This window comes from Oncorhynchus clarkii, chromosome 29, assembly GCF_045791955.1.
Source record: "Oncorhynchus clarkii lewisi isolate Uvic-CL-2024 chromosome 29, UVic_Ocla_1.0, whole genome shotgun sequence".
In the NCBI taxonomy this organism is placed as follows: Eukaryota; Metazoa; Chordata; class Actinopteri; order Salmoniformes; family Salmonidae; genus Oncorhynchus; species Oncorhynchus clarkii.
The window spans coordinates 11,220,205-11,240,229 of NC_092175.1; the positions used below are offsets into that span (position 1 = coordinate 11,220,205).

The following is a 20,025-nucleotide window of genomic DNA, read 5'->3' on the forward strand; positions in this document are numbered from 1 at the left end:
CAAATAGCAGAACCTTGGCTCTATGATTCCAATGGGTTCTGTTTAATCTGGTTTAGTCTACCACACACACTAAGCTTGTTTAGGACAGGTGACGGAGTGTCTGGTCTCCCCCCACTCTCCCCTACTACTGTTGGGGACATGATTTTGTGTGGCTCCCATCCCTGTGTTCCTATGGGAAGGACTGAGGTCTTCCTTCTCACTGTGCTGTAGGACCTGTAATCGTCAGGAGACGTCTCTGTCTTTGTAACCCTCTCATCAACACCGTGAGAGAACACGAGTGGAGCCTAATCACAGTAGCCCTGGCCACCTGTGTGAATCACCTGTGTGAATCAGTGTGTCACCTGAACCTGGTCCCACCCCCCCCTCTCCGCCCCTAATGCTGTCTGCTATTTGATCCCCAGTAAACAATAATGGGGAACAAATGACTGTCATTTGTCATGTTTTGTGTCGGCTCCCTGCATACCTTGCTGTGCCAGAGAAGACAAAACGCAATGATCGCTCTCTTCCTTAACTTGTCACACACATCTCAAGGCTCATGAAACAACAACTCAGATTGTAAATTAGCTACTGTAAGTAGCCCAATCAAAACCTTAGATCCGGTCCAGTTAAGTTTTTGGCTAATGGTCTCCTTTAAATGGTTATCTTACTGTACTTTCAGTTGGGGATGAAAAGAAAACACGTCTTGATTAATGCATTATATCCTGATATTTTCACTTGCATTTCATAGTTGGGGTGAGTTGAAGATAGGTGTAGGCCGGACTATGTGCTTATTAATAGCTTGCACATCTTTCGAGTCAAGTGGGTGTGCTCTACAGTCAGTGTTTTGTCTGTGACTGTTTGAAGCTACAGGCTTCAATAGTTAAAATTAAATTGAAACATTCACCACAGGTTTCCACAGTTTAATCAGTGATGTAGGCCTACACACGATGAGCCTAGATCACAAGCGCAGAGAGAGAAGTCCGAACAAGTGAGTGCTACCAATGTTTCTCTGAAGCAGAAGTTGACCCTGGGCCTCCCTCATGCAGATTATTGGCTCTTGCACCACACGTGTTGCTTAGCAACCTAAAACATGAACTGAATAAATATTTATCTGGTTTGAGATTGACTCTTGAGATGCAGGCAAGAAGAAAACACAAACAAACCAAGATGTTGTTGACTTCACCGTTGATAGAAAGTTGAGATGAACAGATGTTTGGGAACAATATAAAATATAAATCTAGCAATTTCTTCTTGCAAACGGTGTATGTTTGCTTGTCATATGAGAACAGGATTTCCTCCAATGTTCCAACTCATCTCTGCGTCAGACCACAGAATGTCCGTTCTCTCTCTCTCTCTCTCTCTCTCTCTCTCTCTCTCTCTCTCTCTCTCTCTCTCCCTCTCTCTCTCTCTCTCTCTCTCCCCCTCTCTTTCTCCCCCTCTCTCTCGGGTGGGGCGATGTGGAGGAACTAGCCCCAGCCCTATCCCCATGGGTAACGGTTTGTGACACGTGCCAGACGGGTCCCCTCTGTTCTCTCCGTCCCCTGTCTGACAATGATGATGTCACAGTGTGTGCCCCGCTTGCCAGGTCCCGGGTTAAACTCATCCATTTAGTGATGATGACCCAGGATATCTATGTTTCCCCCAGGCCTAATGTGTGGTCTGTGGTGGAGTCTATCTGCTGCTCTGGGTCAAGATATCTGACATGATAGATCTATGCTCATGTTGGAAACATTCGATTGCTCTTGCCTTGAGTGATGAGAGGCAAAACAGGCCTAGACTTTTTACTTGAGATCTCATATCCAAAATGAACTTAACCTGCACTGTATCTAGGCAATAATGGTGCGTGGTTGTTTATAAAGAGGATTGATCTGTAGCTAGTGCAGTCGTCATGGTTGATCACTCCTGACTCGTCATTGATTTTGCTCTCTCTCAGGGCAAAGGCAAATGACTGGCTGATGATTGCATCAGTCAGTTCTAGTGTGTCGTGCATCCAACAAGGACGATCGCCGCAAGGTCGACCTATCCTATCTCATGCTGTCAGATGCTCTGATGGAGGACTTCTTCTTTGGAAGACAGAGAGACCGCATCACCATCCTCTCACTAATGTAGTCAAATGGTCATGCAAGTACTAGAGGTCGACCGATTAATCGGAATGGCCGATTTAATTAGGGCCGATTTCAAGTTTTCATAACAATCGGAAATCGGTATTTTTTTATACCTTTATTTAACTAGGCAAGTCAGTTAAGAACACATTCTTATTTTCAATGACGGCCTAGGAACGGTGGGTTAACTGCCTTGTTCAGGGGCAGAACAACAGATTTTCACCTTGTCAGCTCGGGGGATTCAATATTGCAACCTTACAGTTAACTAGTCCAACGCAATAACGACCTGCCTCTCTCTCGTTGCACTCCACAAGGAGACTGACTGTTAAGCGAATGCAGTAAGCCAAGGTAAGTTGCTAGCTAGCATTAAACTTATCTTATAAAAAACAATCAATCATAATCACTAGTTAACTACACATGGTTGATGATATTACTAGATATTATCTAGCGTGTCCTGCGTTACATATAATCTGACTGAGCATACAAGCATACAAGTATCTAAGTATCTGACTAAGCGGTGGTAGGCAGAAGCAGGTGCGTAAACATTCATTCAAACAGCACTTTCGTGCGTTTTGCCAGCAGCTCTTCGTTGTGCGTCAAGCATTGCGCTGTTTATGACTTCAAGCCTATCAACTCCCGAGATGAGGCTGGTGTAACCGAAGTGAAATGGCTAGCTAGTTAGCGCGCGCTAATAGCGTTTCAAACGTCACTCACTCTGAGCCTTGGGGTGGTTGTTTCCCTTGCTCTGCATGGGCAACGCTGCTTTGATGGTGGCTGTTGTCGTTGTGTTGCTGGTTTGAGCCCAGGGAGGAGCGAGGAGAGGGACGGAAGCTATACTGTTACACTGGCAATACTAAAGTGCCTATAAGAACATCCAATAGTCAAAGGTTAATGAGATACAAATGGTATAGAGGGAAATAGTCCTATAATTCCTATAATAACTACAACCTGTTAATATTGAAGACTCATGTTAAAAGGAACCACCAGCTTTCATATGTTCTCATGTTCTGAGCAAGGAACTGAAACATTAGCTTACTTACATAGTACATATTGCACTTTTACTTTCTTCTCCAACACTTTGTTTTTGCATTATTTATACCAAATTGAACATGTTTCATTATTTACTTGAGGATAAATTGATTTTATTGATGTATTATATTAAGTTAAAATAAGTGTTCATTCAGTATTGTTGTAATTGTCATGATTAATTTTTTTATAAAATAAATCGGCCGATTAATCGGTATCTGCTTTTTTGGTCCTCCAATAATCGGTATCGGCGTTGAAAAATCATAATCGGTCGACCTCTAGTAAGTACCATACGTTTCAGTAATGTTTGATTTTTCGCCTGTCCAAATACTGAAAGGATGACGTGCCACTTTCCTTTTTCGCTTCACCTGGCTAACACGAGGAAGAAAACCGCCTCCCAGGTCCAGTAGGCATAGCTCCATGTTTCTTCCTCGTAGAACTTTGCATTATTTCCTCTTATGACATGAACAGTGTGCCTCTCGGCCTGTCTGTTTTCTTATATCTCCGCCATCAGGTATTCAAATCGTTCCTGTTTTTCAATCACCGTGGGACAGCAGTTCATTATGCCAGGTGTTGTGTGGATTTTTTTTTATTTTCAAAAGGAAACAGGTCCATTGATTGGTCCCCTGGGTAGAAGTTGTTTCTTTGGAGAGGAAACAGACCTTTTGAAACAGGAAGTTGTTGCGATACCCTGATAGTTCTCCATCGTTTTGCACAGAGTCCTGCATTGAGTCCTACCTTGCAGTGTAGACTATGTGTCTATAAATGTATTGTGAAGGATGTTAGGAAAATGACAGAGAGAGAATCAAACTGGCCACAGTATAATATGACAAATCCGTCCACCACGTTGTCCTCCCTATCCAGTGATACAAAATGCAGGGAAGTGGTCCGAAAGCTATTGACAAACCTCCAGAAACAAATTAGTCTCAGGGACCAGATCGAGAGGGTATGCCACAAGTCACTCTCAACAGACGTGTTTGTAAAGGGCTCTACGGCTGGCAAGCATGCAGCGTTCCACTGATTTCACAGTAGAGATTCCCCCCCCCCCCCCCTTTTATTTTGTCTTTTCAATTCCAACTGCACGGATTGTTGTTGAAAAATATGACCCGTAACCTAAAGCAACAAATGCATACAAGAAAATTAAAGTAGAAAAATAGAAGTCGTAACAACAAAAACAATAAAACGTTAGATTTTTGGGGGGGAGATAATATGCAGACCAGATGTGCTTACACAGTACATGAAAGAGCGAGGACTCTGTGCTTTGGAAGGCAGGTGCTTTTAATGGCCGTTTGATGTCAAGTGATTCCGATGATTTAACTGATTGGCCCAGGCCTATCTCTTGTGTCAGTTAAATGAGTATGTATCTCACTGGCTGCTAGCCTAAGTAGCGGAGTAAGAATGAACTATAGCCTTTTAGGCAGATCCAGCCTACATTGCTTCACTCGCTCACTCATTCACTCACTCACTCACTCACTCACTCACTCACTCACTCACTCACTCACTCACTCACTCAAACTGTCATGGATCTAATCCTCTGAAGAACCGAAGAGATCGTGTGGTTCAGGGGGTTCACTAACAGCAATGCAGGGATTCTTTTTTTTTTGTGAGGCGAGTCTGAATGTTGGTGAGGACATTCTAACGCTTGTCTCCCCAAATCCGTAAATTCATCACATTAACTTTCAATTGCTGAATCAAAACTAATAGCCAGATGTTTGTCCATGTTAGATTGTACAGCAATGTAGAAGCCACCCCATCTCGCCAAAGTGCAGTCTCTGTAACTCCATGTGGCCCTAAGCTTTCATGTCATCGTCACTGCAGAACATCTTTGCTCTTCCATCCATAGCAGACTAATTAACCAGTATGTCCCCGACAACATCCATTCCCCCAGAAGGACCATCTGCAAGGGCATACCATTTCATCCCCGTCCACAGGCACATTCTCAGTCCGGGTGATAGATCTGTGAAGTGTCATACCTTCTATTTTCGGGTTTGAAATGAGAGGAAGGTGCATAAGTAGGCTGACGTGTCTCTCTCTCTCTCTCTCTCTCTCTTACGTAAAACCTGGTTCTCATTTCCACAATGGCCTACTTTGATACGTACTCATGCATGCAGCTCGCCTCCGACTAGCCCCATGGAGGTACAGTAGAGTTGGACCACACAAACATAATGGAATCTTATCCCTCACTCCACATACCCACCATGCCTCAAACCATATATGGATAGACACGGTGTACTGCCAGATCATCCAAAAGAACTTGCCAGAGTGACAGCCAGGAGCCAGAGCAGTAGACGCACCCAAAACAGCATTCCTTTATTTGGTGGTTTAGGAAATATCTCTAATCACAACTGACTAAATTACTAATAAAATAGAAATGTCTCCAGTCCAGACTGCATGAAACCCTCTCTGATGATTGGAGAGAGAGAGAAAGGGTCACTTCACAAAAGGCTTGACGGTTGTTTCCTACTTCACACAGAGTATGTCTATACTGCCCCATCTCGACACTTTAACCTTTACGGCCAAATTGTTGCCCTTGCCATTTCTGTCTGTGTTTATGTCTGTACAGACCATGAGGTCACGGCCTTTCCGGGCCTCTACGTGATGTAGAGAGAGGTACTATGTCATTAGTCAAAGATTTATGTACGATGTTGGAGTGTTGACTAAACGAAAACACGGGAACAGACACCATACACTGTTGTGTTTACCTGGAGGGTGCGTGCCTGCTTAAAAGACATGCGGTACAGGCAATCTGAGCCCCCCAAAATAGAGCGTTGGGTGTATAGTGGCTGGCAGGAGGTCGTGTTGAGGTGGATTCCTACTTGGGGGTGATGTGATCCTCCCCCTTGTGGTGTGAACTGACCCTGCTGGTCTTCCTGGACTGTGATATGAAGCAGTGCTAACTAAGATTGGGAGGGCCACGGTAAAACGAGAAGCCCTTCTACTAGAGTTACACTACCCTCCTTCCTTTAGCCTTCAGTGAAAGGCTATGGGCTATTTATGAACAGAGGTCTTTGGTGAGTCGTTCCGTGTCATTTCAGCAAGCCATGACACCCACCATCTCAGATTGTTCTGAAATTGTTTCTGGAGTTAGAAACAGGTACGATTGGCATTCCTGAACAATTATTTTGTAGAAATGTAATTGTATCTCAGCTAAACTAATTGATTGCACCCAAATTGATCATTTCTTTCAATAAATATGGTATCCAACATCCAATTTGGACCAAACTTCTTCTTACCAATGAGAAAGACATGAGAAATCTTTCTTTTTTTAAGCCACCCACGGAACCCACACCCATGCCAACCCCACCCCGACAACCAGTATACAGTATCATCAGTTCTCTATGTTTGACAAGTAGTAGGAAGCTGCAGCCTGAAGTATTGCTTACATAGCCCATACTATGTAACGCATTCCCTGTGAATCTAGTGATGTTTCCCCCCCCCGTTCAGAGCAATTAGTTATTGAAGCCGGTTGCATTATTTACCGTAAAGTAGTGTGAAAGTAACAGGTTCTGACCAATAGATGCCGCTGTTCATGCTATACCAGCACACTTGTTTATCCATTTTTGCATGTCTCTTGTGTTTATTAAATAGATCACAACATTTCCTTTGCAACTTTGGGTAGAAACCAATAGATTTGGCTCATGATGACAATAAATTGTGTGGTCATGCTCACAATTCTAGGCAGTCCTCCAAAGCAAATGTTTTGTTTAATGTTTTTCTGTAATATTCATATTTGGAAAAACTCACAGGATGGTTTTTCAATACCGTCAATACCGTATAAACTATTTATTAGATTTTTAAAAATGTTATTTATAGATTTGAATATCTGTAGCTACTTTTGAAGTAAATACCTGCAGTCACCTTGTGCAGTACGTTAGGAGATGAAGAACATTGCACTCTTCATTTCATCCGTCACATTATTATGTAGCTTATGGTCGTCCCCAGTCACGTGGTGTTTGTTTACACGCAAAAGAGACCAACGAAAAGAGACCGGCGCCTTTTGTCACTCACTGTCGTGCAGAGTGTACCAGGTGATCTAATTACAGTATGGAATGCCAAAATAAATGTTTGCCAGCTAGATATCTTATCTTATCTGGTCCCTGAGACTAATGTGTTTCTGGAGGTGTGTCAATAACTGTCTGAAATGTGCTAGATGCTCTGCAATTGTGCATTTGGTTTTCTAATTTAGTAGCTAGTTAGCTATCTAGCTAAGTGGTGAGCATCTTCAAAATGTTCGCAATACACTCGTTAGCATTTATGTTGCTCTCTCTATGGAGTCCTTAGTACACTATAACGTAAACTCACCCCATTCCGTACAAATGTGCGCAACCGCAACATTCAAATGAGGCTACAAAGAAAACTAATGGGACTGTAGCGACTGTGTTGACTTCAAAACCGGGGGTGTGAACTAGGTTTCCATTCAAGCGTTGATCAACATGGTAAGGGCTCTATAGTATTGGATAAAAGTTGAAAAAACGGACCCTCCGTTACATCGTGACGTGTCATGTCGTAACGTACAGCACGCATAAAGCAACTATTTCTGTCTTACAATCTCTCTCCACCAGGTGTAGAACTTCCCTCATCATTTAAAAACAAGAAATGGACAGAAATGGGGTAAGGGGGGACACCTAGTCATTTTTTGCGTCATCATTGCATGCCATCATCATTCTCAAAGCCGCTATTCAAATTCGACACAAACCTTCAAATAGGTATGTAATGACACATTATATAAACTCTTTATAGTGTTTTATTTACATCTTAGAGGCGATAAGGTGATAAGTTGGACAGAATGAGTGAAACAAAGCAATTTTTCACACAACATCTCTCCTTCTCACTATCACGCATTAGTTTCGCTTCCCCACCCTCCATTTAAAAAAAAGACCCGACAGGGCTCATTGTCTTCTTGAATTATGCAGAAAAGGGCAGCGTTTAGGTCATGTAATTGATTCTGTTGGAAAGGGGAGAAATTGTGCTTTACAATGGTATTAACATTACAGTTGATCTGGAAGTATTACGTTTTTGGGGCGCTAAAATAAGGCGTTGTACAAAAGTGAGTGAGTTTACGTTATATACAAGAGTATGTGGACACCCCTTCAAATTAGTGGATTTGGTTATTTCAGCCACACCCATTGCTGACAGGTATATAAAATCAAGCGCACAGCCATGCAATATCCATAGCAAAAACATTGGCAGTGGAATGGCTTTACTGAAGAGCTCAGTGACTTTCAACGTAGCACCCTCAGGATGCCACCTTTCCAACAAGTCAGTTCGTCAAATTTCTGCCCTGCTAGAGCTGCCCCGTTAGAGCTGCCCGGTCAACTGTAAGTCATGTTAATGTGAACTGGAAACGTCTAGGAGCAACAACAGCTCAGCTGCGAAATGGTAGGCCACACAAGCTCACAGAATGTGATCACCAGGTGTTGAAGCGCGTAGCGCCCACTACCGAGTTCCAAACTGCCTCTGGAAGCAACGTCAACACAATAACTGTTTTCGTCGGGAGCTTCATGAAATGGGTTTTCATGGCCGAGCAGCCACACACAAGCCTAAGTGCTATGCCAAGCGTCAACTGCAGTGGTGTAAAGCTCTCTGCCATTGAACTCTGGAGCAGTGGAAACGCGTTCTCTGGAGTGATGAATCACGCTTCACCATCTGGCAGTCCGACGGACAAATCTGGGATTGGTGGATGCCAAGAGAACGCTACCTTCTTGAATGCATAGTGCCAACTATAAAAGTTTGTTGGAGGAGGAATAATGGTCAGGGGCTGTTTTTCATGGTTTGCGCTATGCCCCTTAGTTCCTGTGAAGGGAAATATTAACGCTACAGCATTCAATGACATTCTAGAAGATTCTGTGCTTCCAACTTTGTGACAGTTTGGGGAAGGCCCTGTCCTGTTTCAGCATGACAATGCCCTCGTGCACAAAGCGAGGTCCATACAGAAATGGTTTGTCGAGATCGGTGTGGAAGAACTTGACTGGCCTGCACAGAGCCCTGACCTCAACCCCATCGAACACCTTTGGTATCAATTGGGACTACTAGCCAGGCCTAATCGACTACTAGCCAGGCCTAATTGCCCAACATCAGTGCCCAACCTCATTAATGTTCTTTTGGCTGAAGGGAAGCAAGTCTCCACAGCAATGTTACAAAATCTAAAGCTTTCCCAGAAGAGTGGAGGCTGTTATAGCAGCAAAGGGGGGACCAACTCCATATTAATGTCCATGATTTTGGAATGAGATATTCGACAAGCAGTTGTACACATACTTTTGGTCATGTAGTGTACTTGTTAGCATTTTGTTAGCATTCTGGTAAGTTCTTTTTTTTGGGCTTTGAATATTAGTTTATTTTTAAATAAATACCTGCAGTCAACTTGTGCACTAGGTAATAGATAAAGCAGATCGCATTCATAATTTCGCCCCTTAGATCATTTTTCATTATGAAGCTTTTCCGGTACTAGTTTCCCAAAACAGAGGTTTGAGCCAGTCACTTGTGTTTGTTTACAAAGAAGCACAACAGGCAAAATGGAAGCTTTGTGAGGTGAGTCACTCCAGCAGCTCAATTTAAGTGCGGTGATCAATTTACACTTGTATGAAATTCACTACTGTTTGCCATCTATAAATCTTAGAACTATTGAATTATAACTGCACATTCTCTCCAGCTGGGTTTTGCAAACTAAGTGGCTAACAATAGCTTGCAAGATCAAGCTTCTTAGTAACAGCAGCAGAGACACTCCCCTCCTGGAATAAATACTTGTTAATCTAACTGCAGTGTCCAATTAACAGTAGCTATTACAGTGAAAAAATACCATGCTATTGTTTGAGGAGAGTGCACAACAACAAAACATTTTTTACCACGGCAACTGGTTTGATACATTCACCTATGAAGGTAAATGAAGTACTTACATTCAGTAATCTTGCTCTGATTTGTCATCCTGAGGGTCCCAGATGTAGGCATAGTTTTGTTTTGATAAAATAATTGTTTATATTCAAATGTAGAAACTGGGTTCTACAGTTTGAACCCCTGCTGTCTTCGGCCATCTAGATGTGTGAAGGTTAGTGTTTTTTCCTGTAGGGAAGCTAATTATTCATCATGTATGACATTCCTGGGGTGTGTAAAATTACATGTTTTATTATCATAGCATTTTTGTATGTTCCATATAGTTATGTACTTCAAAATGTATCAATTGACCAATTCGGCACATCTTTTAAAAAGGTATTTACTTTTATTTCACCTTTATTTAACCAGGCAGGCTAGTTGAGAACAAGTTTTCACTTTCAACTGCGACCTGGCCAAGATAAAGCAAAGCAGTGCGACACAAACAACAGCACAGAGTTACACATGGAATAAACAAAACATACAGTCAATTCACAATAGAAAAAAGTCTATATACAGTGTGTGCAAATGAGGTAAGATAAGGGAGGTAAGGCAATAACTAAGGCCATAGTGGCAAAATAATTACAATTTAGCAATTACACATTGGAGTGATAGACGTGCAGAAGATGAATGCGCAAGTTGTGATACTGGGTTGCAAAGGAGCAACAACAACAAAAATAAGAGTATGGGGATGAGATAGTTGGATGGGCTATTTACAGATGGGCTATTTACAGATGGGCTATGTACAGGTGCAGTGATCTGTGAGCTGCTCTGACAGCTGCTGCTTAAAGTTAATGAGGGAGATAGGAGTCTCCAGCTTCAGTGATTTTTGCAATTTGTTCCAGTCATTGGCAGCAGAGAACTGGAAGAAAAGGCGGCCAAAGTAGGAATTGGCTTTGGGGGTGACCAGTGAAATATACCTGCTGGAGCACGTGCTACGGGTGGGTGCTGCTATGGTGACCAGTGAGCTGAGATGAGGCGGGGCTTTAGATGAGGCGGGGCTTTAGATGAGGCAAAGACTTATAGATGACCTGGAGCCAGTGGGTTTGGCGACGAATATGAAGCGAGGGCCAGCCAACGAGAGCATACAGATCACAGTGGTGGGTAGTATATGGGGCTTTGGTGACAAAATGAATGGCACTGTGATAGACTGCATCCAATTTGCTGAGTAGAGTGTTGGGGGCTATTTTGTAAATATACAGAGAAATATAGTATACAGAGAAAAGTATACAGAGAAAAGAGTCGGCCCGAGAATTGAACCCTGTGGCACCCCTATAGAGAGGTCCGGACAAAATGGTCGGTGATCTGTTTGTTAACTTGGCTTTCGAAGACCTTAGAAAGGCAGGGTAGGATAGATATAGGTCTGTAGCAGTTTGGGTCTAGAGTGTCTCCCCCTTTGAAGAGGGGGATGACCACAGCAGCTTTCCAATCCTTTGGGATCTCAGACGATACGAAAGAGAGGTTGAACAGGCTAGTAATAGGGGTTGCAACAATTTCAGCGGATAATTTTAGAAAGAGAGGTTCCAGATTGTCTAGTCCTGCTGATTTGTAGGGGTCCAGATTTTGCAGCTCTTTCAGAACATCAGCTATCTGGATTAGGTTGAAGGAGAAATGGGGGAGGCTTGGACAAGTTGCTGTGGGGGTGCAGGCCTGTTGACCAGGGCAGAGGTGGCCAAGTGGAAAGCATGGCCAGATGTAGAAAAATGCTTATTGAAATTCTCAATTATCGTGGATTTATTGGTGGTGCTCTTGTTTTCTAGCCTCAGTGCAGTGGTCAGCTGGGAGGAGCTGCTCTTATTCTCCATGGACTTTAGTGTCCCAGATCTTTTTGGATTTGTGCTGCAGGATGCAAATGTCTGTTTGAAAAAGCTAGCCTTTGCTTTCCTAACTGCCTGTGTATATTGGTTCCTAACTTCCCTGAAAATGTGCATATCACTAATGCAGCACGCTACAGGTTGTTTTTGTGCTGGTTAAGGGCAGTCAGGTCTGGAGTGAACCACAGGCTTTATCTGTTCCTGGTTGTACATTTTTTTAATGGGGCATGCTTATTTAAGATGGTGAGCAAAGCACTTTTAAAGAATAACCAGGCATCTTCTACTGACGGAATGAGTTCAATGTCTTTCCAGGCTACCCGGGTCAGGTCGATTAGAAAGGCCTGCTCGCTGAAGTGTTTTAGGGAGCGTTTGACAGTGATGAGGGGTGGTCGTTTGACCGCAGACCCATTACAGATGCAATCAATGAGGCAGTGATCGCTGAGATCCTAGTTGAAGACAGCAGAGGTGTATTTGGAGGGTAGGTTGGTTAGGATGATATCGATGAGGGTGCCTGTGTCTACGGATTTGGGGTTGTACCTGGTAGGTTCATTGATAATTTGTGTGAGATTGAGGGCATTCAAGCTTAGATTGTAGTATGCCCGGGGTGTTAAGCATGTCCCAGTTTAGGTCACCTAACAGCACGAGCTCTGAAGATAGATGGGGGCAATCAATCCCCATATGGTGTTCAGGGCACAGCTGGGGGCAGAAGGTGGTCTATAGCAAGCGGCAACGGTGAGAGACTTGTTTCTGGAAAGTTGGATTTTTAAAAGTAGAGCTCATATTGTTTGGGAAAACTCCTGGCAGACTTATTATGTAGTGATGTAATTCTTCACTGTATTTGTCTGAAACTCTGCACACACACTGATGCCATCTGGTGGCCAAAATCTAAATTACACCTATACTCCTATCTGAATGTATGGCCTTTCTCTTGCATTTCAAAGACGATACCAAAAAAAAATGAAACTGCATGTTTTTTTGTTTGTATTATCTTTTACCAGATCTATTGTGTTATATTCTCCTACATTAGTTTCACATTAACACAAACTTCAAAGTGTTTCCTTTCAAATGGTATCAAGAATATGCATATCCTTGCTTCAGGATCTTTTTAACAGAATAACCACCATTCAGGAGGATACAGACAGATCAAGGTGCTATCTCGAACCTAAAAGGGTTCTTCAGCTGTCCCCATAGGAGTACTCGTTGAATAACCCTTTTTGGTTCCAGGTAGAGGGTTCTACATGACCCTTTTGGAAACCTTTTTTCTAACAATGTATGCTTAGATATGCAGAAAAATAAACATATTTTTGACATAGAACTAAGCATAATGACTATGGCTCATGTTTGCTGGAAATAGCCATCCTCACATCCTTTATGCCCCCTCAGATTTTGGGGGTGCATGACACCCCTGCACGTTACGATAGCTTATAACTGAAATGCTCTGAAGAGTTTCCCTTGCTTGCTGTGGTCTGGATCTGCATAAGCCTAGTGTTGGTGGCCTTGGAGAGGGATTGAGTCTTGCGTCTGAAATGGCAGCCTAGTATCTACTGTACTTAGTGCACTACTTTTGACCACTACTATGGTCTGAAGTATGTGCACTACATAGGGAATATGGTGCCAATTTGGATTCAACCACAGTGCTATCTCTGGACAGCTGGTCCTCTGGGCAGGGGTGCCATTGTCGTGACATTACATTTACTGTTAACTGCTCGCCCTTGCCCATTAAACACGCCGATGCTCAGCGTGAGTGCTAGTCTGCGGCAGGGCATGGAGGCTGCCAGTTGGCTGTATGTTTGGGGCTTAAGGTTGATTCGTTGATGTAAAGTAGTAGGACCACTAGCTAGCATGGTAAGGCCTACAGTAACAACAACACAGGGCCTGCACTGTGCAGCTGGGAAGATGTGGACTAATCGGAATCACCCTTCCATGTCACCCAGCCACCCAATGTTATCAAGGTCTAGCACAGGGTTGGGCAACTTCTATCCTCGTGGGCCGGAGTGGTGTCACACTTTTTCCCCCCCATCCCTAGAAAACACAGCTGTTAAACTAATTGCGTTCTAAACTGAAGATCCTGATTAGATTATTGGAGTCGGGTGTGTATGCTGGGGCTGGGGCAAAAGTGTGACACCAATCAGGCCCTGAGGACTGGAGTTGCCCATCCCTGGTTCCAGACCAGATCAGATCCTGAACAGAGACCCTCTAGAGCAGAGGTGTTCAACTCTTACCCTACAAGGTCCAGAGCCTGCTGATTTTCTTTTCGACCTGATAATGAATTGCACCCACCGGGTGTCCCAGATCTAAATCAGAGGTCCATAGTTGAGTTTGAGGGCTCTAGAGTATTGGAAAGCTGTATGGGTTCCAATTTCCTTATACAGTATGGATGTGTTCCAATTCCCTAATATATTATACCAGCAAGAGCCTATAAGCCTATAGTTCAGTATGCTTTAGGCTATATGTTTTTCCACCCACTCTTCATCTGCATAGCTCTATCACATGGTTGGTTAAATCCTAGAAATCTCTCTTTATTTTCACCGTTTGCCTTTCATTCTAGACAAAATGCGATTATGTAAGAAATAAGACATTGATCTCTTTCAAAAATAACAAACTCTGAAAAACAGCTCTAAGAACAATGGCTGACGTGTGTTCATTGGCCCGGTGTAGTAATCTCAGAGAGAACAGTGACATTTGATTGGGCGGTGGGGTAGCGGGGGGGTCGGGGTGAGGCGAAAGGGTTTGTAATCAGATTAATAACCACGTCAAAACCAGGTTTCTACTGAGTCATGTCATGAGTCGTGGGCATTCTGGGTAAAGGCTGGTAATGTTCTAGACTGGTTAGATTGGTTCTGGAAGTCTCTCTTCATCCTTGGTTTCTATCTTTGTCCCTTTTGGTTCTTTCATCCTTTTTTTGTTTGAATCTTTGGTCTGTTGGAGTTATTGTTGTGATCTACAAAGGCCATCTTGGTCAGAACGTGTATTATTTTCCTCCATTGTGTTTTTTCACCTTCTGAAATGGATTAAAGTCCTTGTCTGCCCTATACCATTCTCCTAAATTGGTGTGCAATGACCATGAGCATGTTGCGCAGGCGGAGTGAGTTCTTTGGACTCCTGGACACTGTGTGCTCGCCCAAAACAGACACGATGAAAACGGATGTGCTGAGAAGGGCCTCGGCGCCGAACCCGGGGATGGGTGCAGGGACGGGGTTGAGCCATGAGACCCAGCAGCTGACCCCGTCTGAGGAGTATCTGCAGACCCTACTGCAGATGAAGATTACCAGCTCTGTGAGTGTGCATCAGTAACTGGTGATTCTATCCTCATCTTCAACATTACGCACCTGAGCGCCACAGTCTGTACAATACCGTTAGTAGGAATTTAATCTGCAATGCATTACTTAAAAAAAAAATACATGATACAGTATCTGAAGGAACCTTACTTGGTTTAAATTAAATGTTGGCTATGTAACACTAGCACAAATCTACTGTCACTTGGTGTCAGTTGAACTTCGGAGCTCAGGGACAGGGCGTTTATTTGTCACATGGCGGCGGTTAGCCTAGTGGTTCGAGCGTTGCCAGTAACCGGAAGGTTGCTGGATCGAATCCCCGAGCTGACAAGGAATAAATATGTTGTTCTGAGCAAGGCAATTAACCCACTTTTCCCTGGGTTCCGTGGATGTTGATTAAGGCAGCCCCCCGCACCTCTCTGATTCAGAGGGGGTTGGGTTAAATGTGGAAGACACATTTCAGTTGAATACAATCAGTTGGACAACTGACAAGGACTTTCCCTGATGAGCAAAGCCCAAATTATTTCTGCTGTAAAGGCCTCAATGAATGAGTCATTACCACCCTTCCAGTTACAGTGACTCACAGCCAGGGATCTAAATCAACATGTTTTAATTGGTAGCACTGGTGCTCCTAACTAAAACAAGGCAACAATAAACATGTTGTCTCCCACGATTTAGGCAGCAACCCCCCCCGCCCCAATTTGTGACAATTATTCAAACAATTAAGTATTTTTTTCCCTCGCCGGAAATCCGCACTGATAGCTCACAATGGATGGGACGTCAGAGAACGGACTCGACTGCTTGATAGAGAGATGCATTGAAGTTTTCAGTTATTACTATAGCGCCTCCCTTTCGCCAATCAGTGTAATTTTGTGAATGTCGGATCTCCGTGGCGAGACACATCATTCACCCAAGTTTCGTCAAAATAGGGCCAGTGGTGTCTGAGGTATCGTGTGTAACTAACACACGGCGATAGATTCATAGTCCCACCCATTGCCAACGTTAATACATTGTTAGCTGCATCTGTATAGAATTACAGTGCCTGTAGATAGTCGACACACTCTTTCAAAATGTTCACCATTTGTGAATGGGCGGAGCTTCTAGATCCTTATGGGGAACTTATTTCTCATGAGGAGATGCATATATGTACAGTGGCTGGCGAAAGTATTCACCCCCCCCCCCTGGCATTTTTCCTATTTTGTTCCCTTACAACCTGGAATTAAAATAGATGTTTTGGGGGGAGTTTGTATCATTTGATTTACACAACATGCAAAATATTTTTTTTATTGTGAAACAAACAAGAAATAAGACAACAAAAACTGAAAACATGAGCGTGCATAACTATTCACCCCCCCATTTTTGCCCATTCTTCAAGGAAAAACAGCAATTTTGAAGTCAGACCACAGATTCTCAATTGGATTGAGGTCTGGGCTTTGACTAGGCCACTCCAAGACTTTTAAGTGTTTCCCCTTAAACCACTCAAGTGTTGCTTTAGCAGTATGCTTAGGGTCATTGTCCTGCTGGAAGGTGAACCTCCGTCCCAGTCTCAAATCTCTGGAAGGCTGAAAGGTTTTCCTCAAGAATTTCCCTGTATTTAGCACCTTCCATCAATTCTGACCAGTTTCCCAGTCTCTGCCGATGAAGAACATCCCCATAGCATGATGCTGCTACCACCATGCTTCACTGTTCTCGGGGTGATGAGAGGTGTTAGGTTTGCAACAGACATAGCATTTTCCTTGATGGCAAAAAATATAAAGTTTAGTCTCATCTGACCAGAGTACCTTCTTCCATATGTTTTGGGAGTCTCCCACATGCCTTTTGGCAAACACCAAATGTGTTTGTTTCTTTTTTTTCTGGACACTCTTTCATAAAGCCCAGCTCTGTGGAGTGTACAGCTTAAAGTGGTCCTATGGACAGATGCTCCAATCTCTGCTGTGGAGCTTTGTAGCTCCTTCCGGGTTATCATTGGTCTCTTTGTTGCCTCTCTGGTTAATGCCTCTCTGGTGGGCGGCCCTCTCTTGGCAGGTTTGTTGTGGTGCCATATTCTTTAAAAAATGTTAGGATGGATTTAATGGTGCTCCGTGGGAGGTTAAAAGTTTCAGATATTTTTTATAAACCAACCCTGATCTGAACTTCTCCACAACTTTGTCCCTGACCTGTTTAGAGAGCTCCTTGGTCTTCATGGTGCCACTAGCTTGGTGGTGCCCCTTGCTTAGTGATGTTGCAGACTCTGGGGCCTTACAGAACAGCTGTATATATACTGAGATCATGTGACACTTAGATTGCACACAGGTGGACTTTATTTAACTAATTATGTGACTTCTGAAGGTAATTGGTTGCACCAGATCTTATTTAGGGGCTTCATAGCAAAGGGGGTGAATACATATGCACGGACCAGTTCCTTTTTCTGGGGGGAAACAAGTAATTTTTTTTCATTTCACTTCACTAATTTGGACTATTTTGTGTATGTCCATTACATGAAATCCAAATATACATCCATTTAAATTACTGGTTGTAATGCAACAAAAATAGGAAAAACACAAAGGGGGGTGAATACTTTTGCAAGGCACTGTACAAAATGTCATGACTGTAGCTCAAAAGGGACAGGATATATGCTTGTTCAAAGTTCGGTGGGGAACAAAAAAAATGCAGGAAATATAAGGAGCCGAGCTTATAGGTCCTTATGAGGGTTGAATGTTTTTCCAGTATTTTACAAATGTTCCATCCCAAGAATAAATCACTGTTCTCTCGGGAAACCTGGTATTTCCCACCAAAACCGGAAGTCATTGAAAAGCATTATAAAGCATATAAAGTACATTCGGAAAGTATTCAGACTCCTTAACTCTTTCCACATTTTGTTAAGGTACAGCCTTATTCTAAAATGTATGCAATAGTTTGTTTTTCTCATCAATGTACACACAATACCCCATAATGACAAAGTGTAAACAGGTTTTTAGAAATGTTTGCAAATGTATAAAAAATGTAAAACAGAAATACCTCACTTACAAAGTACCCTTTGCTATGAGAGTCGAAATTGAGCTCAGGTGCATCCTGTTTTCATTGATCATCCTTAAGATGTTTCTACAACTTGATTGGAGTCCACCTGTGCTAAATTCAGATTGGGCATGATTTGGAAAGGCACACACCTGTCTATATAGGTCCCACAGTTGACAGTGCATGTCAGTGCAAAAACCAAGCCAGACGGAAGCCGCTCCTCAGTGAAAGGTCCGCTTGGAGTTTGCCAAAAGGCACCTAAAGGACATTCAGCCCTAGTCCTTATGGGAAACATGTTGCTTAAGAGGAGATGCAAATACTGTATGTACAAAATGTCATGACTGTAGCTTGTTCAAAGTCTGGAATTTTAGTTGATTACTATAGCCTATAGGAAGGAGGTGAAATCTAGTTTTTTTGTTTATTATAAAAAGCTAAAATGTTGATACAAATACCTGCAAGCTGAGATCTACTGCTCAGATTTATTTTAAAAATGATTTAAAAATCTTAAGCCTTTGCAACAATAACCTATTCAAAACAGTGATATTTCAAAAGTTAAGGTTTATGATCACACCGGTAATAGATCAGTTGTTGTATTGCTTGTGAGGCACAGCTGAGTGGGCATAAACTTTTTTTATTTTATTTCAATTTACTGACGATGCCTGCATCTGATGATCAGTCTCAGTGGAGGGAGGGAGGGAGGGCGGGAGCAGCCCTCTGCTCTCTCACCGTCCGCTGAGACTGACCATGACCAAAATGGGGACACCGTCTTCCAGCTGATGGCGAAACTTGAGTCACTCCGCATTATTTTGGCCTCATCCACAAATTCATGTTACTCCTATGACCAGAGAAAGTGAAGTATTTCCACTAATAATAACAATGCAAGCCTTTTGATACACTCGTTCATTGCAGCTGCAGTGCTGGTTGAAGTGGAAGAAGGGAGAATCTCGTTTTATGGCGTATAAAAGTGTTGAATAAAAAGGGGGTTGACAGAGCTGAATGAAAACGTAAACATGAACAACTCACTCATAAAAACAGCAGCTCTTTGCTGTATTCGTCGACAGTCTCTCTTTTAAACGTTTGGAACTCTCACAGTATCCATTTTGCTGTCCTCTCGAGGAAGCTGCAGACACTGTAATCATAGGGCCATCTGATTGACGAGCCTTAGGCCTATAGGTGCACTATAGGTGCCCGCGGGGTATGGCACTCGGAGGCAGCAGTACAGCAAAGCCTAGTCATAACAACAATTTATTTTTCTTCTCCCCTAGTCATATTGATGCTCCCAAAATAAAATTCCAAGTAGCACAGCTAAATATTTAGGAGCATATGCGACCACAATGGCCTCACTTTAGAGCCCTGCTAACAGCAGAACGCACACACGTGTGGACAGACACACCACGACTAGCCACGGTCATGTTGCTATAAATATGTGCGTGGCATGCAAACAACAGCACTAACACACATGCTGATGTCAGCACACTCAGACAGCTGCGTTTATGCAAAAAAAGGAGGTGTGTGTATACATATTTTTAGAGGGCCGCTTTGAATACTTTATCAACAGCTCAACTGGGTGGAGTAAAACTCTCCGACAGCTGAAACAAAAGTATGCTTATATGAGGCTAAATATTAAGGGAGAACTTACATTCTAAACGCCATATAGGCTTTTTATATTGCATGGGGAAGATCAGAGCTGGTTTTAGTCAGGGTGATGTGGAGTCATTGCTTGTGGTTCAGAACAGGCTGAAACGGCCACATCAAGAGAAGGGAAGGAAGGGAGAGGTTTAGGTTAATGATTACAGTCTTGTGTAAAGTCATTGTTTAGGGGGGAGTAGGGCAGGGGGGCAGTGGGGTTGAAGGGGGCACTTAAGGTGCTTTTGTGCCTTTTTAGTTCAGCAAGGCAAATGTTTGTGGTGATACTCACTGTCCAGTGGAGACCTGTGTGTGTGTGTGTGTATGTGTATTTCTGTGTGGTGT

The 20,025-nt window shown here is 43.1% G+C and overlaps 1 protein-coding gene across 17 annotated transcripts in view; it reads left to right on the forward strand.

The window, feature by feature from the left end:
* Positions 1 to 20,025, forward strand: part of LOC139388747 (formin-binding protein 1-like) — a 103,228-nt gene that overhangs the window by 9,746 nt on the left and 73,457 nt on the right. For 4 of the 17 annotated variants that reach the window (XM_071135631.1, XM_071135637.1, XM_071135635.1 and 1 more), the window contains exon 1: positions 14,641 to 15,061. The exons of 5 other annotated variants lie outside the window; for them this stretch is intronic. In XM_071135631.1, coding sequence (XP_070991732.1) covers positions 14,843 to 15,061 — 219 coding nt within the window. In that variant the 5' untranslated portion in view covers positions 14,641 to 14,842. Of the gene's footprint in view, positions 1 to 14,639; positions 15,062 to 20,025 lie in introns of those variants that run through there. 8 more of the 17 variants (XM_071135636.1, XM_071135632.1, XM_071135641.1 and 5 more) reach the window with 4 other exon arrangements.